The 19,767-nt window shown below is 44.0% G+C and overlaps 1 protein-coding gene across 2 annotated transcripts in view; it reads right to left on the minus strand.

Annotated features, from left to right (window-relative positions):
* myo15b (myosin XVB) overlaps positions 1-19,767 on the minus strand; it is a 210,376-nt gene that overhangs the window by 182,587 nt on the left and 8,022 nt on the right. Inside the window, exons 2-4 of one of the 2 annotated variants that reach the window (XM_072242387.1) lie at positions 14,103-14,196; positions 13,180-13,248; positions 1,377-1,434 (exon numbers count right to left, since the gene is read on the minus strand). In XM_072242387.1, coding sequence (XP_072098488.1) covers positions 1,377-1,434; positions 13,180-13,182 — 61 coding nt within the window. In that variant the 5' untranslated portion in view covers positions 13,183-13,248; positions 14,103-14,196. Of the gene's footprint in view, positions 1-1,376; positions 1,435-13,179; positions 13,249-14,102; positions 14,223-19,767 lie in introns of those variants that run through there. The other variant, XM_072242388.1, reaches the window with a different exon arrangement.

The raw sequence follows: 19,767 nt of genomic DNA on the forward strand, positions 1-19,767 counted from the left end.
ACTTACTCTAGCAGCTTGTTCCATATACACTCCACCCTCAGTGTGAGAAAATTACAGCTCTCATCCTCCCTCACTTTAAGTCTATGCTCTCTAGTTTTGGACTCCCCTACCTTGGATGCCCCTCAAGATTTTATACTCCTCAATGAGATCACCCCTCAACCTCTTATGCTCCGGGAGACAAATGTCCTGGCCTATCTAGCCTCTCCTTATACATGTAACTCAAAATCTCCTGTCCCGGTTAAGTATTTGTAAGTCTATTTTTATACCTTTTCCAGTTTAATGTCATCCTTTCAGAACTGTACACATTACTCGTGATGTAGTCTCACCAATATCTTGTATAGCTATAACAACACATCTAGTCTCCTGTACCCAATACCCTTACCGATGAATACCAAACACCTTCACGACCCAGTCTAGCTGTTTTCCCACTTTCAAGGAACTATGACCTGCACCCCTAGGTCTCTCTGTTCTACAACACTCCCCAGGGCCCTACCATTTACTGTTCAAGTCCTTCTATGGTCTGTCTTAAAAATGCAAAATCTCACCTTAAACTCATCTGCCATTCCTTGGCCCACTGCCCCAGTTGATCAAGATCCCATTGTGGCTTTGAACTGAATTGCTGACTGGAACGTTTTAAAGAGCAGTTAATAATCAACCACATAGCTCTGGGCCAGGACACAGGCATTGCTCAGGTGTAAGGCTTTAGAAAACAGTCCAATAATTTCATGGTCATCTTGACCGAGAATACCTTCTAATACCAGGATTTTAAAATTTCTTGAACTTAAGTTCTCAAGTGCTGTGGTGGGATTTGAGCTTACCTTCTGGATTAACAGCACGCATTTCTGGAAGCATGTGGAGACTGCAGTGAGAACAATCAATGTGGACTGTGTGCTGTGGTTGAGTGGACATAGCAAGGAGAAGGGAGCTGCTCCCGGGGGAAGTGGTGAGGTGGTTGCCTGTTGCTATTGGGAGCAGGAATGTTTTCAGGGGTTGCTGTAGATAGAGGGAAGGTTCCGGAACGAGAGAGGAGATGATGCTTGGGTGGAGTGCTCATGGTAAAGAATCATCAGAAAGGGATGGTACTACTGAGCAGAGGGTCATGTGTGAGAACCTCTCTCTAGGTGATGCAGAGGCCAGCTCTCCAGTTGCATCATAGTTGCTACATCAAAGACAAATCTTTAACTTAGCATTAATTAGCATTGATTTATTTTGAGTTTGGGTGCAGGAACTGAGCCAGCACCAACAATCTCATTCATAGCAAGGATAAAGAGGAATCAATTGTCCAACAGTCTGGGTTGGATATGTGAAAGAGCGCTTCAAGAATCCCCGCCCACCCCCCCCCCCCATCACCTGCCCCAAATTTTACACACACTTACCCTCAGCAAGCTGTAACTGAGCAGCCAATTTTGCTGGGATCTCAAGCAGGCCAGCTTCCTGTTGAAGGAAAAAGCAAAACATTAGCTGGTGGTCTTTGTGAAAGGAGATGTTTGTGGGTATAGCCCACTGCAGGGTGTTTGGGAATGTGCAGACATCTTGAACAGTCCTGTTGAAGGAGCACCTCAGTAAGAGATGGCACATAGATGGTGGCATTGAACTTCATTCATCTACTGAGTAGTACTGACTAGATGCATGTTTGACATTATTTATTTTCATGAGCTTGTGGAGATTACATTTCACAATTATGTCGCTTTCCTGCCTGAAAATTACCAGCCAGCACTGTTAATGATAACTGGGCAGTCTTTCTAAGGCTGGTTTTGCACGAGGAGGTATGCTCAGCCCTTGGACTGGAGAATGTGCCAGACTGTGCTGAATGACTGGGTCCCAGTTACCTGTCTGGTTTAGTGCTCTGACCCGCACATGTGGGCTCCGGCCAAAATCCAGCCTCGGAATCCCGAAATAAAACAGAGAATACCAAAGAACAACTGGGAGAGAGTCCAGGAGAGGGGCTAGAAATGTGAGCAAAAGTGAAACCAGGGTCAGGTAGAAGAGGGGTTGGGAATTCTGGGAGGAATAGGGTACGAAATGGTACTGGGATGAGCAGGGTTGGGATCAGGGGGATGGGAATACAGGAATAAGGCCAGTAGCAGCATCTATTGAGAATGAATTAATCTTCTTATGAGGAACAATTTCTCCTTCAACTTCACTCACATTTTTCAGATCAAAACTACTGATTCCTGCACCCATACAAAAACCAAAAATGTTGTTACCAATATGGATGCCATTTTTAATCCTGCTCACAGTTTCATCTATCTCTGTCTCAGGAGACAGGTTAGTGACAAATATCCACTGCAAGCCCATAGTTATACTGACTACACTTCTTTGCACCCTGGCTCCTGTAAGGGCTCCATTCCATTCTTGTAATTCCTCCAACTCCATTGTATCTGTTTCAAGGAAAATTTTCCACAGAGGTCTTCTTCCTGAATGTGACTTCCCTTTAACTCTTGACCACATCCCTTCTGTTCCTTGCATTTCTGCTCTCATGTATTCATTTCCAGGTCAGAACAAGGAAAGAGTTCCCCTGGTTCTTACCTTCCACCGATTAGTCTCCAAATTCAATAGATTTGCAACTTCCATAGCTTTGCCAAGACTCCACCACCAGATATATTTCCCCTCTCCTCCCCATTAGTATTCTGAAGGAGCCATTCCTTTGATGACTGTAGTCTACTCCTCCATTCTCACCAATTACTCCACTTCTCATGGTACTTTTCATCACAACCTCCGCAGATCCATCACCTTTCACCTTTATCCCTCCCGTCATCCAGGGATCCAGACTTTCCAGGTGAATTAGTGACTCACTTGCACCCTTTCTGATCTAGTTACTGCATTCAGAACCCACTGTGTAGTCTCCTCTGTATGTTGGATGTTTCTATTGAAGACGCACTTACATTCAATTTGCCTCTGGGCAGATTTTGAGCTTCTGGGTGCCTCTGGCTCTGACATGTCTGGCTGTGGCTTCCTGAACTTTTATAGCCTGAGGAACACCACCTCAAATTCTGAGCAAGCATCTTGCAAACTTCCAGACTCAGCACAGTTGCTGTCTGCATCAAAAATGACCAATTCTGTTGTAAATTATCCCTATAAAACTGATAATATATCGGTTTTCTGTCTTTACAAGCCCAGTCTAAGTTACTGAGCATATGAATAATCTTACTTTCAGTTCTGATTCCCTGAAACAGCTTGGAACTCTTTGCTTTGTTTGTTTTCTCTCCATTTTGTGGACTTCAGGCATGCTAGGAGCCACACTCGTGTCCCCATCTACATGAACGGATCTGTAGTGGAGGGTGTATCAAGCTTCAAGTTCCTTGGTATCCACGTTTCCGATGATCTCACCTGGTCCCTGAACTCCTCCATCCTGATCAAAAAGGCGCAACAGCGTCTTTATTTCCTGCGGAGCATCAAGAAAGCTCACCTCTGTCCCAGGATACTGACGGACTTTTACCGCTGTACCATTGAGAGCATACTCACCAACTGCACCTCAGTGCGGTATGGCAATTGTCCCGTATCGGACCGCAAAGCACTCCAATGTGTGGTGAAAACTGCCCAGCGGATTATTGGCACCCAATTGCCCACCATTGAGAACATCTACCATAAACGCTGCCTGGGCTGGGCGAAAAGCATTATAAAGGATGCATCTCACCCTAACCATGAACTTTTTACTCTCCTCCTATCTGGTAGGTGCTACAGGAGACTCCATTCCCGCACCAGGAGGCACAGGAAGAGCTTCTTCCCTGAGGCTGTGACCCTGCTGAACCTCTCATCACAGCGCTAAGCAGTGTTTCACCAATATTGTACTGTCTCAGTACTTCTATATTTGTGTGCTGTAGCACTTACCTTTTATTCACAGTTATTTTGTAAATAATACTATTCTTTTGCACTTCTGGTCAGATGATAATTACATTTCGTTGGCTTTGTATCTGTACTCGGCACAATGACAATAAAGTTGAATCTAATCTAATCTTAACTACCTTCATTAATTTATTGTATAGCTGAGTAAACAGCACTTCACCATGGAAACTCAGGCCTCACCCAATCACAGACATCTTCTTTGTCCTATCCATCTCTTCTCCACCCTCTTGGCAGTTTAAAACTAACTTGTTTTCCTACCTTCCCAATTCTGATAAACAGCCATTAACCCTAATCATTAACCCTGAATCCTGAATTATTTAGATCAAAAAACACAGGAGCAGAATTAGGCCATTTGTCCCACTGAGTGTGCCCCTGCTCCATCATTTCATCATGTCTGATCCATTTCCCTCACAAGTCCATTCTCCTGACTTCACCCCTTTCATGTCCTGACTAATCAAGAACCTATTGTCTCCACCTTAAATACACCCAATGACTTGTCTCCACAGCTGCCTGTGGCAATGTACTCCACAGATACACCACCTTCTTACTAAAGAAATTCCTCTTCATCTCCGTTCTAAATGGACATCCCTCTATTCTAAGGCTGTGTCTTAGACTCTCCCACCATAGGAAACATCCTCTCCATATACACTCCATTGAGGCCTTTCACCATTCAATAGGTTTCAATAAGATCCCCCCTCATTGGTCTATATTCCAGCAAGTAAAGGCCCAGAGCCAGCAATCACTTCTCAGATGATAAGACTTTTCATTCACAGAATCATTCCCATGAACCTTCTCCAATGTCAAGCACATCCTTTCTTAAATAATGGGCCAAAAACTGCTCACGACACTCCGTGAGGTGTCACCAGTGCCTAATAGAGCCTTAACATAACATTCTTGCTTTTATATTCTAGTTCTCTCAGAATGAATGCTAACATTGTATTTACCTTTCTCACCACCTATTCAACCTGAAAATTAGCTTTTAGGGAATGCTGTATGAGGACTCCCAAGTCCTCTTGCACCTCAGACTTTGAATTTTCTCCCCATTTAGAAAACAGTCTGTGTTTCTATTCCTTCTGCTAAAATGCATGACCATTCCCTTACCAACACTATATTCCATCTGCCACTTCTTTGCCCGTTCTCCTAATCTGTCTAAGTTCTTTTGCAGGCTCCCTGCTTCCTCAACATCACCTGCCCCTCGACCTATCTTTGTATTGTTCACAAAGCCATAAATTCTGTCATTCAAATCATCGACATACAATATAAGAAAGAAGCAGTCCCAACACCAACCCCTGCGAAACACCATTAATCACCGACAGCCAATCAGAAAGGGCTCCCTTTATTCCCACTCTTTGCCTTCTCCTAATACTCTATCCATGCTAGTATCTTTCCTGTAATACCTTAGGGTCTTATCTTTTTAAGCAACCTCATGTGTGGCACCTTGTCAAAGGCCTTCTGAAAATCCAAGTACACACCATTCACCAATTCTCCCTTGTCTATCCCACTTGTTATTTCCTCAAAGAATTCTAACAGATTTGTCAGGTAAGACTTTTCCTTTCGAAAACAATGCTGACTTTGGCCTATTTTATCATGTGCCTCCAAGTACCTCGAAACCACATCCTTGAAAATCGACTCCAACATTTTCCCAACCACTGAGGTTTGATGAGGGAGAGGGAGAAGTGGAGAGTCCATCATCATGCCCAACGCTGGCCCCCTAGGCCTGAGTCAACATCGTAGTAGTAGTAGAGGTGAAACTAACCGGCCTATAATTTCCTTTCTTCTACCTCCCTCCCTTCTTGAACAGTGGAGTGACATTTGAATTTTTCCAGTCCTCTTGAATTATGCCTGAATCTATTGATTCTTGAAAGATTATTCAAGACCTACTAAGTAATTCTTAAACATAGAAACATAGAAGATAGGTGCAAGAGTAGGCCATTTGGCCCTTCGAGCCTGCACCGCCATTCAGTATGATCATGGCTGATCATCCAACTCAGAACTCTGTACCTGCCTTCTCTCCATACCCCCTGATCCCTTTAGCCACAAGGGCCATATCTAACTCCCTCTTAAATATAGCCAATGAACTGGCCTCAACTGTTTCCTGTGGCAGAGAATTCCACAGATTCACCACTCTCTGCGTGAAGAAGTTTTTCCTCATCTCGGTCCTAAAAGGCTCCCCCTTTATCCTCAAACTGTGACCCCTCGTTCTGGACTTCCCCATCATCAGGAACAATCTTCCTGCATCTAGCCTGTCCAATCCCTTTAGAAGTTTATACTTTTCAATAAGATCCACCCCTCAATCTTCTAAATTCCAGCGAGTATAAGCCTAGTCGATCCAGTCTTTCATCATATGAAAGTCCTGCCATCCCAGGAATCAATCTGGTGAACCTTCTTTGTACTCCCTCTATGGCAAGAATGTCTTTCCTCAGATTAGGGGACCAAAACTGCACACGATACTCCAGGTGTGGTCTCACCAAGGCCTTGTACAATTGCAGTAGTACCTCCCTGCTCCTGTACTCGAACCCTCTTGCAATGAATGCCAACATACCATTTGGCTTTTTCACCGCCTGCTGTACCTGCATGCCCACTTTCAATGACTGGTGTACAATGACACCCAGGTCTCGTTGCACCTCCCCTTTTCCTAATCGGCCACCATTCAGATAATATTCTGTTTTCTTGTTCTTGCCACCAAAGTGGATAACCTCACATTTATCCACATTGAATTGCATCTGCCATGAATTTGCCCACTCATCTAACCTATCCAAGTCACCCAGCATCCTCTTAGCATCCTCCTCACAGCTAACACTGCCGCCCAGCTTCGTGTCATCAGCAAATTTGGAGATGCTGCATTTAATTCCCTCGTCTAAATCATTAATATATATTGTAAACAACTGGAGTCCCAGCACTGAGCCTTCCGGTACCCCACTAGTCACTGCCTGCCATTCTGAAAAGTTCCCGTTTATTCCCACTCTTTGCTTCCTGTCTGCCAACCAATTCTCTATCCACATCAATACCTTACCCCCAATACCGTGTGCTTTAAGTTTGCACACTAATCTCCTGTGTGGGACCTTGTCAAAAGCCTTTTGAAAATCCAACTATACCACATTCACTGGTTCTCCCCTATCCACTCTACTAGTTACATCCTCAAAAAATTCTATAAGATCCGTCAGACATGATTTTCCCTTCACAAGTCCATGTTGACCTTGTCCGATGATTTCACCGCTTTCCAAGTGTGCTGTTATCACTTCTTTGATAACTGACTCTAGCATTTTCCCCACCACCGATGTCAGGCTAACCGGTTTATAATTCCTCGGTTTCTCTCTCCCTCCTTTTTTAATTAGCCACTCTCCAATCCTCAGGAACTATCCAGAATCTAAAGGGTTTTGGAAAATTATCACTAATGCATCCACTATTTCTGGGCTACTTCCTTAAGCACTCTGGGATGCAGACCATCTGGCCCTGGGGATTTATCTGCCTTTAATCCCTTCAATTTACCTAACACCACTTCCCTACTAACATGTATTTCTCTCAGTTCCTCCATCTAACTAGACCCTTGGTCCCCTACTATTTCAGGAAGATTATTTATGTCCTCCTTAGTGAAGACAGAACCAAAGTAGTTACTCAATTGGTCTGCCATGTCCTTGTTCCCCATAATCAATTCACTTGTTTCTGTCTGCAGGGGACCTACATTCGTCTTAACCAATTTTTTTTCTTTTCACATATCTATAAAAGCTTTTACAGTCAGTTTTTATGTTCCCTGCCAGCTTTCTCTCAATCTTTTTTTCCTTTCCTAATTAAGCCCTTTGTCCTCCTCTGCTGGACTCTGAATTTCTCCCAGTCCTCAGGTGTGCTGCTTTTTCTGGCTAATTTGTATGTTTCTTCTTTGGAATTGATACTATCCCTAATTTCCCTTGAAAGATTATTACTAATTAATAATTAATTAACCCTGATACTCTCTCCACAGATTCTGACTGAGTGTTTCCAGCACTTTCGTTTTTAGTCCAAAACTGAAGAACTCAGTGAGTCTTTGTGGAGGTAAAGGGACAGGCGATATTTCAGGATGAGACCCTGTATCAGGATTGAGAGGAGAGGAGGGTTATGGTCAGTATAATGAGGTGAGGCAGTGTCTGGGACTGGCAGGTGATAGATGGACCACGTGAGGAGCGGGATGACGGACAGATGGAGCCAGGTGGGGTGGAGCTGGAGAGTGGAAAACCTTTTGCTGTATGCAATTATTGCCTTGCAGTCTCTGCCTCTACCTCCAAACTCCAGGTGAACCCTTCCCTCACCTGGTTCCATCTACTCATTATCCCCTCTGCAGGCGGTTCCACTCTATCACGTGCCAGCTCTTGCATCACCCCTCCTCCTCATCTCCTTATTCTGGAAATCTCTTCTTTGCACTCTGATCTGATGAAAGGTCCAGACCTGAAACATTGACCATCCTTTCCCCTGCACAGGTCAGAATCAGAATCAGGTTTAATATCACCAACATATGTCATGAAATTGGTTGTTTTGTGGCAGCAGTTCATTGCAATACATAATAATAAAAAAGCTGCAAGTTACAATAAGGCAGGGATGGAGAAGATGGCAGTGCGACGCGCGCGCGCAGCTCTCCGATGAGAATGATATTGTTTCTGTTACATAGGGGCCGTGGACAATTCTGATTTGATGGAGACAGACGTGAAAGCACAGAGGAACATCTGGAGAAATTTCTGAAACGCTGGTTTGCTGCTGCTGTTACTGGGCGATTGAGAATCTCCGGAGGGAAGGCCCCAAAATCCCCGGCTTTGCCTGCTGCTGGCGACCGAGGCTGAGGTCGAATCATCTGGATAGAGATGGTGCTCGGTACTCAGTGTTGGACGGCTGATCGGAGGCTCGAAGTTTTCGGACAACTCAGAGTCGGACTGTGGTCAGGCATGGCAGGGAGAGTTTTCTTCCTTCTCCCGTCTGCGTGAGATGTGGGACATTCGAGAGACTTTGAACTTTCTTTACTGTGCCATGGCCTGTTCTTCATCAAGTTATGGTATTGTTGCACTGTTGTAACTATATGTTATAATTATGTGGTTTTTGTCAGTTTTTCAGTCTTGGTCTGTCCTGTGTTTTGTGATATCACACCGGAGGAAATATTGTAAACAACAGCAATTCTGCAGATGCTGGAAATTCAAGCAACACACATAAAAGTTACTGGTGAACGCAGCAGGCCAGACAGCATCTCTAGGAAGAGGTGCAGTCGACTTTTCAGGCCGAGACCCTTCGTCAGGCCTGAAACGTCGACTGCAGCTCTTCCTAGAGATGCTGCCTGGCCTGCTGCGTTCACCAGCAACTTTTATGTGTGTTGGAAGGAATATTGTATGATTTCTTAATGCATGCATTACTAAATGACAATAAAAGAGGACTGCGTGTCCTCATAATCTAATCTAATAAATTATATAAGCAGTGCAAAAAGAGAGCAATAAGAAAAATAATGCTTGATCTACTGAGTTGCTCCAGAAGATTGCTTTTTTTTTGCTCCAGATTCCGGCACGTACAGTTTCTGATGTGGCAGCTTTTGTTTTCACACTCAGTGGCCACTTTATTAAGTACATTTGTACACCTGCTTCCTAATGCAAATATCTAATCAGCCAATCAGGTGGCATGCAGTCATAGTCAAGAGGTTCAGTCATTGTTCAGACCAAACACTAGAATGGGGAAGAAATGTGATCCAAGTGACTTTGACTGTGGAATGATTGTTGGTGCCAGATGGGGTGATTTGAGTATCTCAGAAACTGCTCATCTCCTGGAATTCTCACAAACACCAGTCTCTAGAGTTTACAGAAAAACAAAAAAACATCCAGTGAGTGGCAGTTTTGTAGGTGGAAATGCCATGTTAATGAGAGAGGTCAGAGGAGAATGGACAGACTGGTTCAAGCTGACAGGAAGGCAACAGTAACTCAAATAACCTCATGTTAGAACAGTGATGTGCAGAAAAACCACTCTGAATGCACAATATGTCGAGCTTTGAAGTGGATGGGCTACAGCAACTGAAGACATACCGGGTTCCACTCTAAACTATTAGGTGCACTCCTATACCAAATAAAGTGATCACTGACTGTATATAAACTAGGTTGGTAATTCAACGATTCCCCTCACTCATGGTCTTACACTCACTATCATTCACAGCTGACATAGTACTGACATCAGCATCTGTCCCAATCCTGAAGTCTACAGATCAGACCAAGGGGATCCTACTCGGATCTTGAAGTCACCCAGGAGGATCAGATCATCTCTGATTGGCAGAATCGGTATAGATGCAATCCTCAAGAAGTATGATTGGCAAAGAGGAAATCAGAAAAACAAAATCCAGTGAAGCCTGGTCGTTGCCAACAGCCAACAACCCATTCCTCCATTCCTTCACAGAGGCAAGCACAGGACCTCATGACAACACCCTGATCCAAGCACTCGATTATATCAAAACCAAGCAGTAGACTGCACAGATGACCTGGTTAACAGGCTGACAGGTACTGAAGACCGCTGAACTCTCAGCCATGCTAAACTTGTTCAGTTACCTCCAATATCTGGGGCAATGTTTACAGTTTCAGCCTCCCCACAAAGATAACTGTTAAAATCTCACAGAGAGCCTGATGTTGCACATGCAGTGACAAGAATGGCAAAGCTCTTTGACTCTCTGAATTCCACTTCATTTAACACCAGTGAGGGGATTCTTGCCACCTCCATCAGTAAATATCAGGACTGATCTTATTTTTTTTTAGAGATACAGCATGGAAGAGACTCTTCCATTCCGTACCAACCAGCATCCCACCTATTTAACCCTAGCCTAAGCACAAGACAATTTATAATGATCAATTAGCCTACTAACCAGTACATCCTTGGACTATGGCAGAAAACTGGAGCACCCAGAGGAAACCCATGCGGTCACAGGGGAACACACAAGCTCCTTATGGACAGTGTTGGAATTGAAGTCCATGGCCAACACTGTAAGACCACTAACTACAGTACTACACTACCGTGGCATCATTAGGAAGTCCAGAAGGTAATTAGCAGCAGAAGCAAGGTGTTTATGGATTGGAAACCTTAGTATATCTCAAGGAACCTGAAGACTGGGGTCCAAGAGATTCCCCCAAAGAACAGCTGAAGAGTGCGCAGAGTGCAGGAAGTGCAGCCATTCTCTGTAACCACAACAAGCCAACAATTCAATGCTCTCAGGGCCATCTGTGGTCCCAGGAATGTGTGGTATCTTATGTCTGTTATGCTAGTCACTATGATCCTGGCTGATCTTTTAGCTCAGCACCATTCTCTTGCCCCAACTGCACACCCTTTAAATTTCTTAAATATCTAGAGGCTTATTGTCATGTACACCAGATGCAATGAGATTCCTTGCTCGCATGAGGAAAGACTATACATGATGTTAATAAGTACAGATGTGAGCACAAAACAACAGAAAGGTGCAGGGTATAGTCGTGAAAACAGAAATGCTGAAGTGATGCTAACAGAATAACTGCGAGAGGAAGAATTAAGGATTTGAGAATATGGTAGCACCACCGGGAAACGGGTGGCGCAGAAGTCTGATAGCGAGGTAGAAGCTGTTCTGAAGTCTGGTTGACTGACTGTTACAAGCTTCTGTATCTTTTCGTAGAAGGAGAGAGAAAAGGGAATAGTGGTGGGCAATGCATCATGAAGATGAGCTGGATGACAGGACGTGATGAGCTTGTGATGGACTGGGCAGCGTTTATCACAATTTACAGGTCCTGTCAGCCCACTGCCGTACCAGGCTCAGAATCACCCGTCAGGACACTTTCAATGGTGTATCTGTCGAAGTTCAAGATAATTCTGGTGGACTAGATGTGGTGTATCTGTGAAGTTTGAGATAATTCTGGTGGACTAGATGAGGTGTATCTGTCAAAGTTCGAGATAATTCTGGTGGACTAGATGAGGTGAGGATGGTGCTGATATGGATGCCAAGGAACTTGAAGCTATCGATCACCTGTACAGCAGCTCAGTTAACGAGGACAGGGTATTGTTCGCATCCCCAACCCCCTTCCTTCCTTAGATCAACAATTAGCTCTTCTGTCTTCCTGACATTAGGACAAAATGGCTAGGTTGTTGTTTTGACATCATGACACAAAGGTTGAAAATGCTCAGTGACAGAGTAGTTAATTCCCTACACTCTGTATGACTAAGGCTACGTCCACACTACGCCAGATAATTTTGAAAACAAAGCTTTTTCCCTTCGTTTTGACCCTCTGTCCACACTAAAACGGCATTTTCATCCCCTGAAAACGGAGATTTTCAGAAACGTTCTCCAAAGTGAATAAGTCTGAAAACGCCTAATATCTGTTTCAGTGTGTAGGGGGTAACCGGAGCTTTTTAAAACCGCTGTCATGATGTGCCGGAACAGATGGTGACAGCAACGCATTTCATTGTTTTCTTCTTATTATTCTTATCCTTATTATTATTACTACTTCATTGTTTAGAGCGTACAATCATCGCAGCGATATTTGATTCTGCGCTTCGCAGAACCTAACAATTTCAGAAGAGATGGCAACGAGAGTGAAGCCAGAAGAGTTAGAAATGTACTCACCAAATATTTTTACCCATAGCTTACTGAATAAATAAGTATTCTCACTTTGCCCTGCTTTCTGTCCTTGCTTGTACGAAGGTGGTTCACCTGTTTATGCAAGTACTTCTCTGACAATAGGTGCGTAGTCATAGTCATAGTCATACTTTATTGATCCTGGGGGAATTTGGTTAAACAGCCAATGTGTAACAGCCTAATGTAACATTGTATGGAAATACAAGATAACATCAATGCAAACATGTTTTATACATTTAACAAGGTGCTTTATTAATGTAACAGAGTTAGTCAGGTTTTCAATGTTCGTCGTCAGCCGGGTCATACTGTCCATGAACTCCCTGTCGGTTGCCTCCATACGCTCCAGTATTTGTTTTTTTTAGTTTTAAGTTCCTCCTGCACGAGAGCCAAGAGCAATTCCTTTTAAGTTTTTCTACTCTGTAACTGGACAAACGTGCACCAAGTATATCGTTTCCTCTTTGCTTGTTTTCTGTGTGTCCTGCGCATGCCCAGTAGGAGGAGATTCGCCCAAATATCTGTCTAATGTGGACGGAGTCATTTTGAAAAACGCTTAGTGTGGACACCTGTCGTTTTTACTCGAAATCGGCGTTTTCAAAATTATCTGGCGTACTGTGGACGTAGCCTAAATTTCTCGTCACATCAGTCCTGAATGGCTAACTGTTGTATTGTTTATAAAACACCCGCTGTCATATTGTACAAAATGAACCAATAATTACTGTCGAGTTAGAAGAGAGACTCCACAAACTCACCATTCCCACTGCTCCTCCGTCACTCCTGGTCCTTGAATATATTCGTTGGTGCCACGATATCTTGATTGGCTAAGGACAGAAGTCTCAGGTATCAGATTCTCGCTGTCACGCATCCAAGTGTCCTCACCCACTATTCCATACCTATTTGTTTAATCCCTTTTTACTGCCACCCCGTTCCCCACCTCCCTTCCGTTTCCTAGGACGTGATTACATTTGTGTTGCCACACTCCAGTGCCTCACCCGTCTCAGACTTTGACAAAACTATTCCAATGGGGAATGCATCATCTTAGTTTTATTTTGAGGGATTGGCTTAGATCTTGACAACATTCTCCTTGGATAATAAGGCAAATTGCAGAGTCCCTACCCCTTCCCAGCTGAGACCATCTCTTCACCTAGATCACAGTGGGATTTTCCTGCTGTGTCTGACTGAATTCACTTCACTTGCAATTTCAACATTCATACAACTGGATTAAATCCAGATAGTCTCCCTGTCTGCTTACTCTTAGTTCCCTTGTCTCTCATCTTCTCTGAAAATCAAGGGTAACAGACCCAATATGTTTCTCTGTTCACAGATGCTGATTGACATACTGAATATTTCCAGCATTTCATGCTTTTGTCCCGTCTTCTTCAAACCAGTCTAGGTTCAGGCTACCTCTCAACAATATAGGGAGTCACTTGTTGACTGTTCTAATGAAAGCACTTGTATTATCCACCACAAATAAGTTCAGCATATTTCTAAATACAGACTGAGGTCTTCAAACTCAAATCCTTCACAAAATTCCTGCTTTGCTCAAATGTCAGGATTAAACAAAGGGAACATTTAATCAGTTCTGGACGAGATCTCGGGGAGGACAACAAACTCCGCCTCAGCTCCTACGTCCTCTCAATAACAGCCCAAGCATCAGCTCTCAGATTCCAATTACCTGATTCCTCCTCTTCTCCTGTTTTAATGCGATTTCCTTCAGCTTTGGCCCAGCGGGGAATACATTCCTTCTGCACTGTGCTTGCGATCAGTTTCTGTAGAAGGTGTATGTTCATTAATGTATCAAAGTCCATACAGAAAAAAAAGCAAGATTTACTGCCGCTGAACTTTGTCCGGCTCTTGCTGTCAGTGCATCATTCTCGGTGTATGTAATATGCAGCTTCTCAGACTCTGCCTAGCAGAAAACATGGCCACTCCCTGACCCATGGGTGAGGCACCAAGGTGGGGCTACAAGCTGTTCACCTACAACTAAACAGTCACATGATGTGCCTGCAGAATAGATACTCCACCTTCACGTAGTGCACCCGTTCCCCTGTTCACAGCCCCAGGTCCCCTGCTGCTATTACACAGCAGTCACACTGTAAAAAGCCCTTTGGACCAGTTGCCCAGGCCAACCAGGTTCCTATCTCTGCCAGTCCCACTTCCCTGCCTTTGGCCCATTTCCCTCTAAAACTTCCCCATCCATTTACCATGCAAATGTCATTTTTAATTAACTTTATCTACCTCAATCACTTTGGAGGCCATATGTATACCACCCTCTGTGCAAAAGTGTTATCCATCAGGTTCCTTTTAAATATTTCCTTCTCACCGTAACTCTGTGTCCTCTAGTTTTAGACACCCCAACCTAGGAAACAAAAACTGTGGCTATTCACCTTATCTCGTCCCTCGTGATTTGGTAAATCTCAATAAAGCCACCCCTCAGCCTCCCTTGCTCCGGCAGGAAACAATCTCAGTCTGTCCTCATAACTCCAAACCTCCAGATCCAGTAACATTCTCCTGATTTTTTTTCTGCATAGCCTGTGCTTAAGTTGCTGAATTCAGTCCCCGAAGAAAGTTGGGAATTTAAATTCAAGCTGACAGAAGAGGGAGAGGCTCTTCTGCCCACAATGTTGCACTGAACTAATTAAATTATTAATCAAGTGCTGCATTAAACTAAGCAATGAATGAAATATCTTTATTGTCATTGCATACAGTTGTCATGCACCACAGCGAAAATGAGTTTGCAACTCTCGTACTCAATGCTATAAAACAACAAATAAAATAAATAAACAATAAATAAAATCAAGTAACCAGCCAGAACAAGCAATGTCCAGCGGTACAACAGCGCAACTCAGATGCATGACAGCCATAAAACCAGTATTAAAGTAGCAAGAGAACAAATTTATAGATGATGCTTGATCGATTGGTTCAGAGCAATTATAGTTCTGGGGATAAAGCTATTTTTCTGCCTTTCTGCCTACTGTACGTGATGCCCATATCTTCCATTTCCTGCACCATCATGTGCCTATTTAAGAGCTCCTTGAATGCCCCAACTTTATTTGCCTCCACCACCACCACCTCAGGCAGTGCATTCCAGGCCCCCACCTCTCTCTGTGTAACAAAACTTACCCACACATCTCCTGTGAACTCACCCACTCTAATCCTAAATGCACGCCCTTTGAAATTAATCAATAAATCCTGAGACAAAGATACTGGCCGTCCGTGCCTCTTGTATTATTATAAACCTTTATCGCATCTCCCCTAAGCCTCAGACGCTCCAGAGAAAACAACCCAATTTTGTCCAACACCTCATTTCAGCATATGCTCTCTAAACCAGGCAGCATCCTGCTAAACCTCTTCTGCATCCTCTCCAAAGCCTCAGCCAGAGTTGAATGCAGTCCTCCAAATAAGCCTAACTAGAGTTTTATAAAGCTGCACTCTTGAACTCAATTCCTTCACTAATAAAGTCAAGCATGCATTTATGTCTTCCTTTACTGCCCTGTCAACCTGAGGAACCATTTTCAGGGAGCTAAGAATTGGTGCCCTCATCAAAACTGTTGAGGATCCTGCCATTTAAAAGTGCACTTTCTCTTTAGGTCTGATCTCCCAAAGTGCAACACTTCAAATTTGGCCATTTCTCTACTTATATCTATACCTTGTTATGTCCTTTGCCAATCTTCTGTGCTATCCACAATATCACCAATCTTCATATCGACTGCAAACTTACTATGCCACCCATCCCCATTTTCACCCCGGTCATTTATATATATCACAAACATTGCGCATCCCTGTGAAACACCACTAGTCACAGAGTTGCAGCCAGAATAACTCGTACTGACCACTCTGTCTTCGACAGGCAAGCCAATTTTACATCTTAACAGCCAATACAATGTGAATCTTATGCATCTGAATCTTCTGGATGAGCCTCCTGAGAGGGACCTTGTCCATCGCCTTATGTTGATAACATCAACAGTTTCTACCTTTGTCACCTTCTTGAAAAATCCAATCAAGTTAGTTAGAAACATAGAAAAACCTACTACGTAATACTACATCGGCCCACAAAGCTGTGCCAAACATGTCCTGACCTTAGAAATTACCTAGGGTTACCCATAGCCCTCTATTTTTCTCAGCTCCGTGTACCTGTCCAGGAGTCTCTTAAAAGACCCTACCATATCCGCCTCCACCACTGTCGCCGGCAGTTGGTTTTACCAGTATGATAAATTTCTTGGTGAACTGGGTAAGTCATAGTCATACATTACAGAAACAGCCCCTTTGGCCCATCTTGCCCATGCCAACCAAGATGTCCATTTGCCTATTTGCCTGTGTTTGGGCTTTATCCATCTACAATTTTCTAATGCACGAATCTTTCAAGTGTTCTTTAAATATTGTCAATGTGCCTGTCTCATCTACTCCCTTGGTAGCTTGTTCCACATCATCCAAATGGTGAAAAAAGAATGCCTCTCAGGCTCCTATTAAATCCTTCCCTTCTCACCTTAAACCTATGCCCCCCAGCTCTTAATTCCCCAACTCCAAGAAACAGACTGTCTACGTTCACTCAATTTATGTCCATCATGACCTTATGCATTTTTATAAGATTTCCTCTCATTCTCCTATACTCCATGAATAAAGTCCTATCCTATTCAACCTCTCTCAATAACTCAGTCCCCCAAGTTCTAGCAATATCCTCATAAATCTTTTCTGCATTCTTTCCAGCTGAATGGCAGCTTTCTTATAGCATGGTAACCAAAACCCCAATTTTGAACAATGAATTGAAAGAAAGCACAAGAACTGGGGTTTTGGTGAGTGGAAAGGGAGTGAAGGAGACATTACCTGTGGGTCAGATGTCATACTATCGGGATTTCTGGGTGGTTGAATCATGAATTATAAGAGTTTAGGTACAGGGCTAGAATCCAAACTACTGTAATTTCTCCCACACCATTCTGTGAACCTTGCTTCTCCCATTTCTTATTCTCTGATCTTATTTGTCCTCTGCCAATCTGTACATGGCTCAGTTAGTTATCCAGACATTTACACCCTTGTGTTTTTCTTTCCAATTTTGCCCCAAGCCATTCACAATCCCTCAGCAGAACCTTTTTCCTCATCCTACCAATGTTGCTTCAGCAGTACATGACAACTGGATCCTCCCCCTCCCACTTCAAGTTCTTCTCTGGTCAGATTAGATGGCACCAGGTAAGCAACGCAGTCTTTGAGGCTTCCTGTCTTTGCTGCAGGTAACACTATCTATCCCCTATGACTACCACATCCTTTTATCTTCGCCCACCCCCACCATTCAAACAGCTTCCTGTATTCTGGTGTAATGGACAGTTTGCACATCGTCCCAGCAGTGCCTACATGTCTACACAGGGAGCAAGACCCACTGGACAAGGGAAAAGGCTGCTGCTCCTCTGGACCCACCCTGTGGATCCCCTCACTAGCCTCTTCAGCAGCTACACTCTCCTATCCCTGAGTGCTGATCAAACATGAAGAAGTTAGCCTGAGGGTGTGACTGCCCCCAGAAACACAATGTCTAGATGACTCTCCCTCCCTTATGTGTCCCAGTATCAATGGCCAGACTCTAGCTTATTGAACATAGAACATAGAATAGTACAGCACAGTACAGGCCCTTTGGCCCACAATGTTGTGCCGACCCTTAAACCCTGCCTCCCATATAAGCCCCCACCTTAGATTCCTCCATATACCTGTCTAGTAGTCTCTTAAACTTCACTAGTGTATCTGCCTCCACCATTGACTCAGGCAGTGCATTCCACGCACCAACCACTCTCTGAGTAAAAAACCTTCCTCTAATATCCCCCTTGAACTTCCCACCCCTTACCTTAAAGCCATGTCCTCTTGTATTGAGCAGTGGTGCCCTGGGGAAGAGGCGCTGGCTATCCACTCTATCTATTCTTCTTATTATCTTGTACACCTCTATCATGTCTCCTCTCATCCTCCTTCTCTCCAAAGAGTAAAGCCCTAGCTCCCTTAATCTCTGATCATAATGCATACTCTCTAAACCAGGCAGCATTCTGGTAAATCTCCTCTGTACCCTTTCTAATGCTTCCACATCCTTCCTATAGTGAGGTGACCAGAACTGGACACAATACTCCAAGTGTGGCCTAACCAGAGTTTTATAGAGCTGCATCATTACACCGCGACTCTTAAACTCTATTCCTCGACTTATGAAAGCTAACACCACATAAGCTTTCTTAACTACCCTATCCACCTGTGAGGCAACTTTCAGGGATCTGTGGACACGTACCCCGAGATCCCTCTGCTCCTCCACACTACCAAGTATCCTGCCATTTACTTTGTACTCTGCCTTGGAGTTTGTCCTTCCAAAGTGTATCACCTCACACTTCTCCGGGTTGAACTCCATCTGCCACTTCTCAGCCCACTTCTGCATCCTATCAATGTCTCTCTGCAATCTTTGACAATCCTCTACACTATCTACAACACCATCAACCTTTCTGTCGTCTGCAAACTTGCCAACCCACCCTTCTACCCCCATATCCAGGTTGTTAATAAAAATCACGAAAAGTAAAGGTCCCAGAACAGATCCTTGTGGGACACCACTAGTTACGACCCTCCAATCTGAATGTACTCCCTCCACCACCACCCTCTGCCTTCTGCAGGCAAGCCAATTCTGAATCCACTTGGCCAAACTTCCCTGGATCCCATGCCTTCTGACTTTCTGAATAAGCCTACCATGTGGAACCTTGTCAAATGCCTTACCAAAATCCATATAGATCACATCCACTACACTACCCTCATCTATATGCCTGGTCACCTCCTCAAAGAACTCTATCAGGTTTGTTAGACACGATCTGCCCTTCACAAAGTCACGCTGACTGACCCTGATCAGACCATGATTCTCTAAATGCCTACAGATCCTATCTAAGAATCTTTTCCAACGGCTTTCCCACCACAGACGTAAGGCTCACTGGTCTATAATTACCCGGACTATCCCTACTACCTTCTTTGAACAAGGGAACAACATTCGCCTCCCTCCAATCCTCCGGTACCATTCCCGTGGACAACAAGGACATGAAGATCCTAGCCAGAGGCTCAGCAATCTCTTCTCTCGCCTCATGGAGCAGCCTGGGGAATATTCCGTCAGGCCCCGGGGACTTACCTGTCCTAATGTATTTTAACAACTCCAACACCTCCTCTCCCTTAATATCAGCATGCTCCAGAACATCAACCTCACTCATATTGTCCTCACCATCATCAAGTTCCCTCTCATTGGTGAATACCGAAGAGAAGTATTCATTGAGGACCTCGCTCACTTTCAGTGAGATTCCCTGTGCAGCCAACATGGTGCCTATGGGGTTCTACCAGCTACAGCA

Source organism: Mobula birostris, chromosome 24 (genome assembly GCF_030028105.1).
Source record: "Mobula birostris isolate sMobBir1 chromosome 24, sMobBir1.hap1, whole genome shotgun sequence".
In the NCBI taxonomy this organism is placed as follows: domain Eukaryota; kingdom Metazoa; phylum Chordata; class Chondrichthyes; order Myliobatiformes; family Myliobatidae; genus Mobula; species Mobula birostris.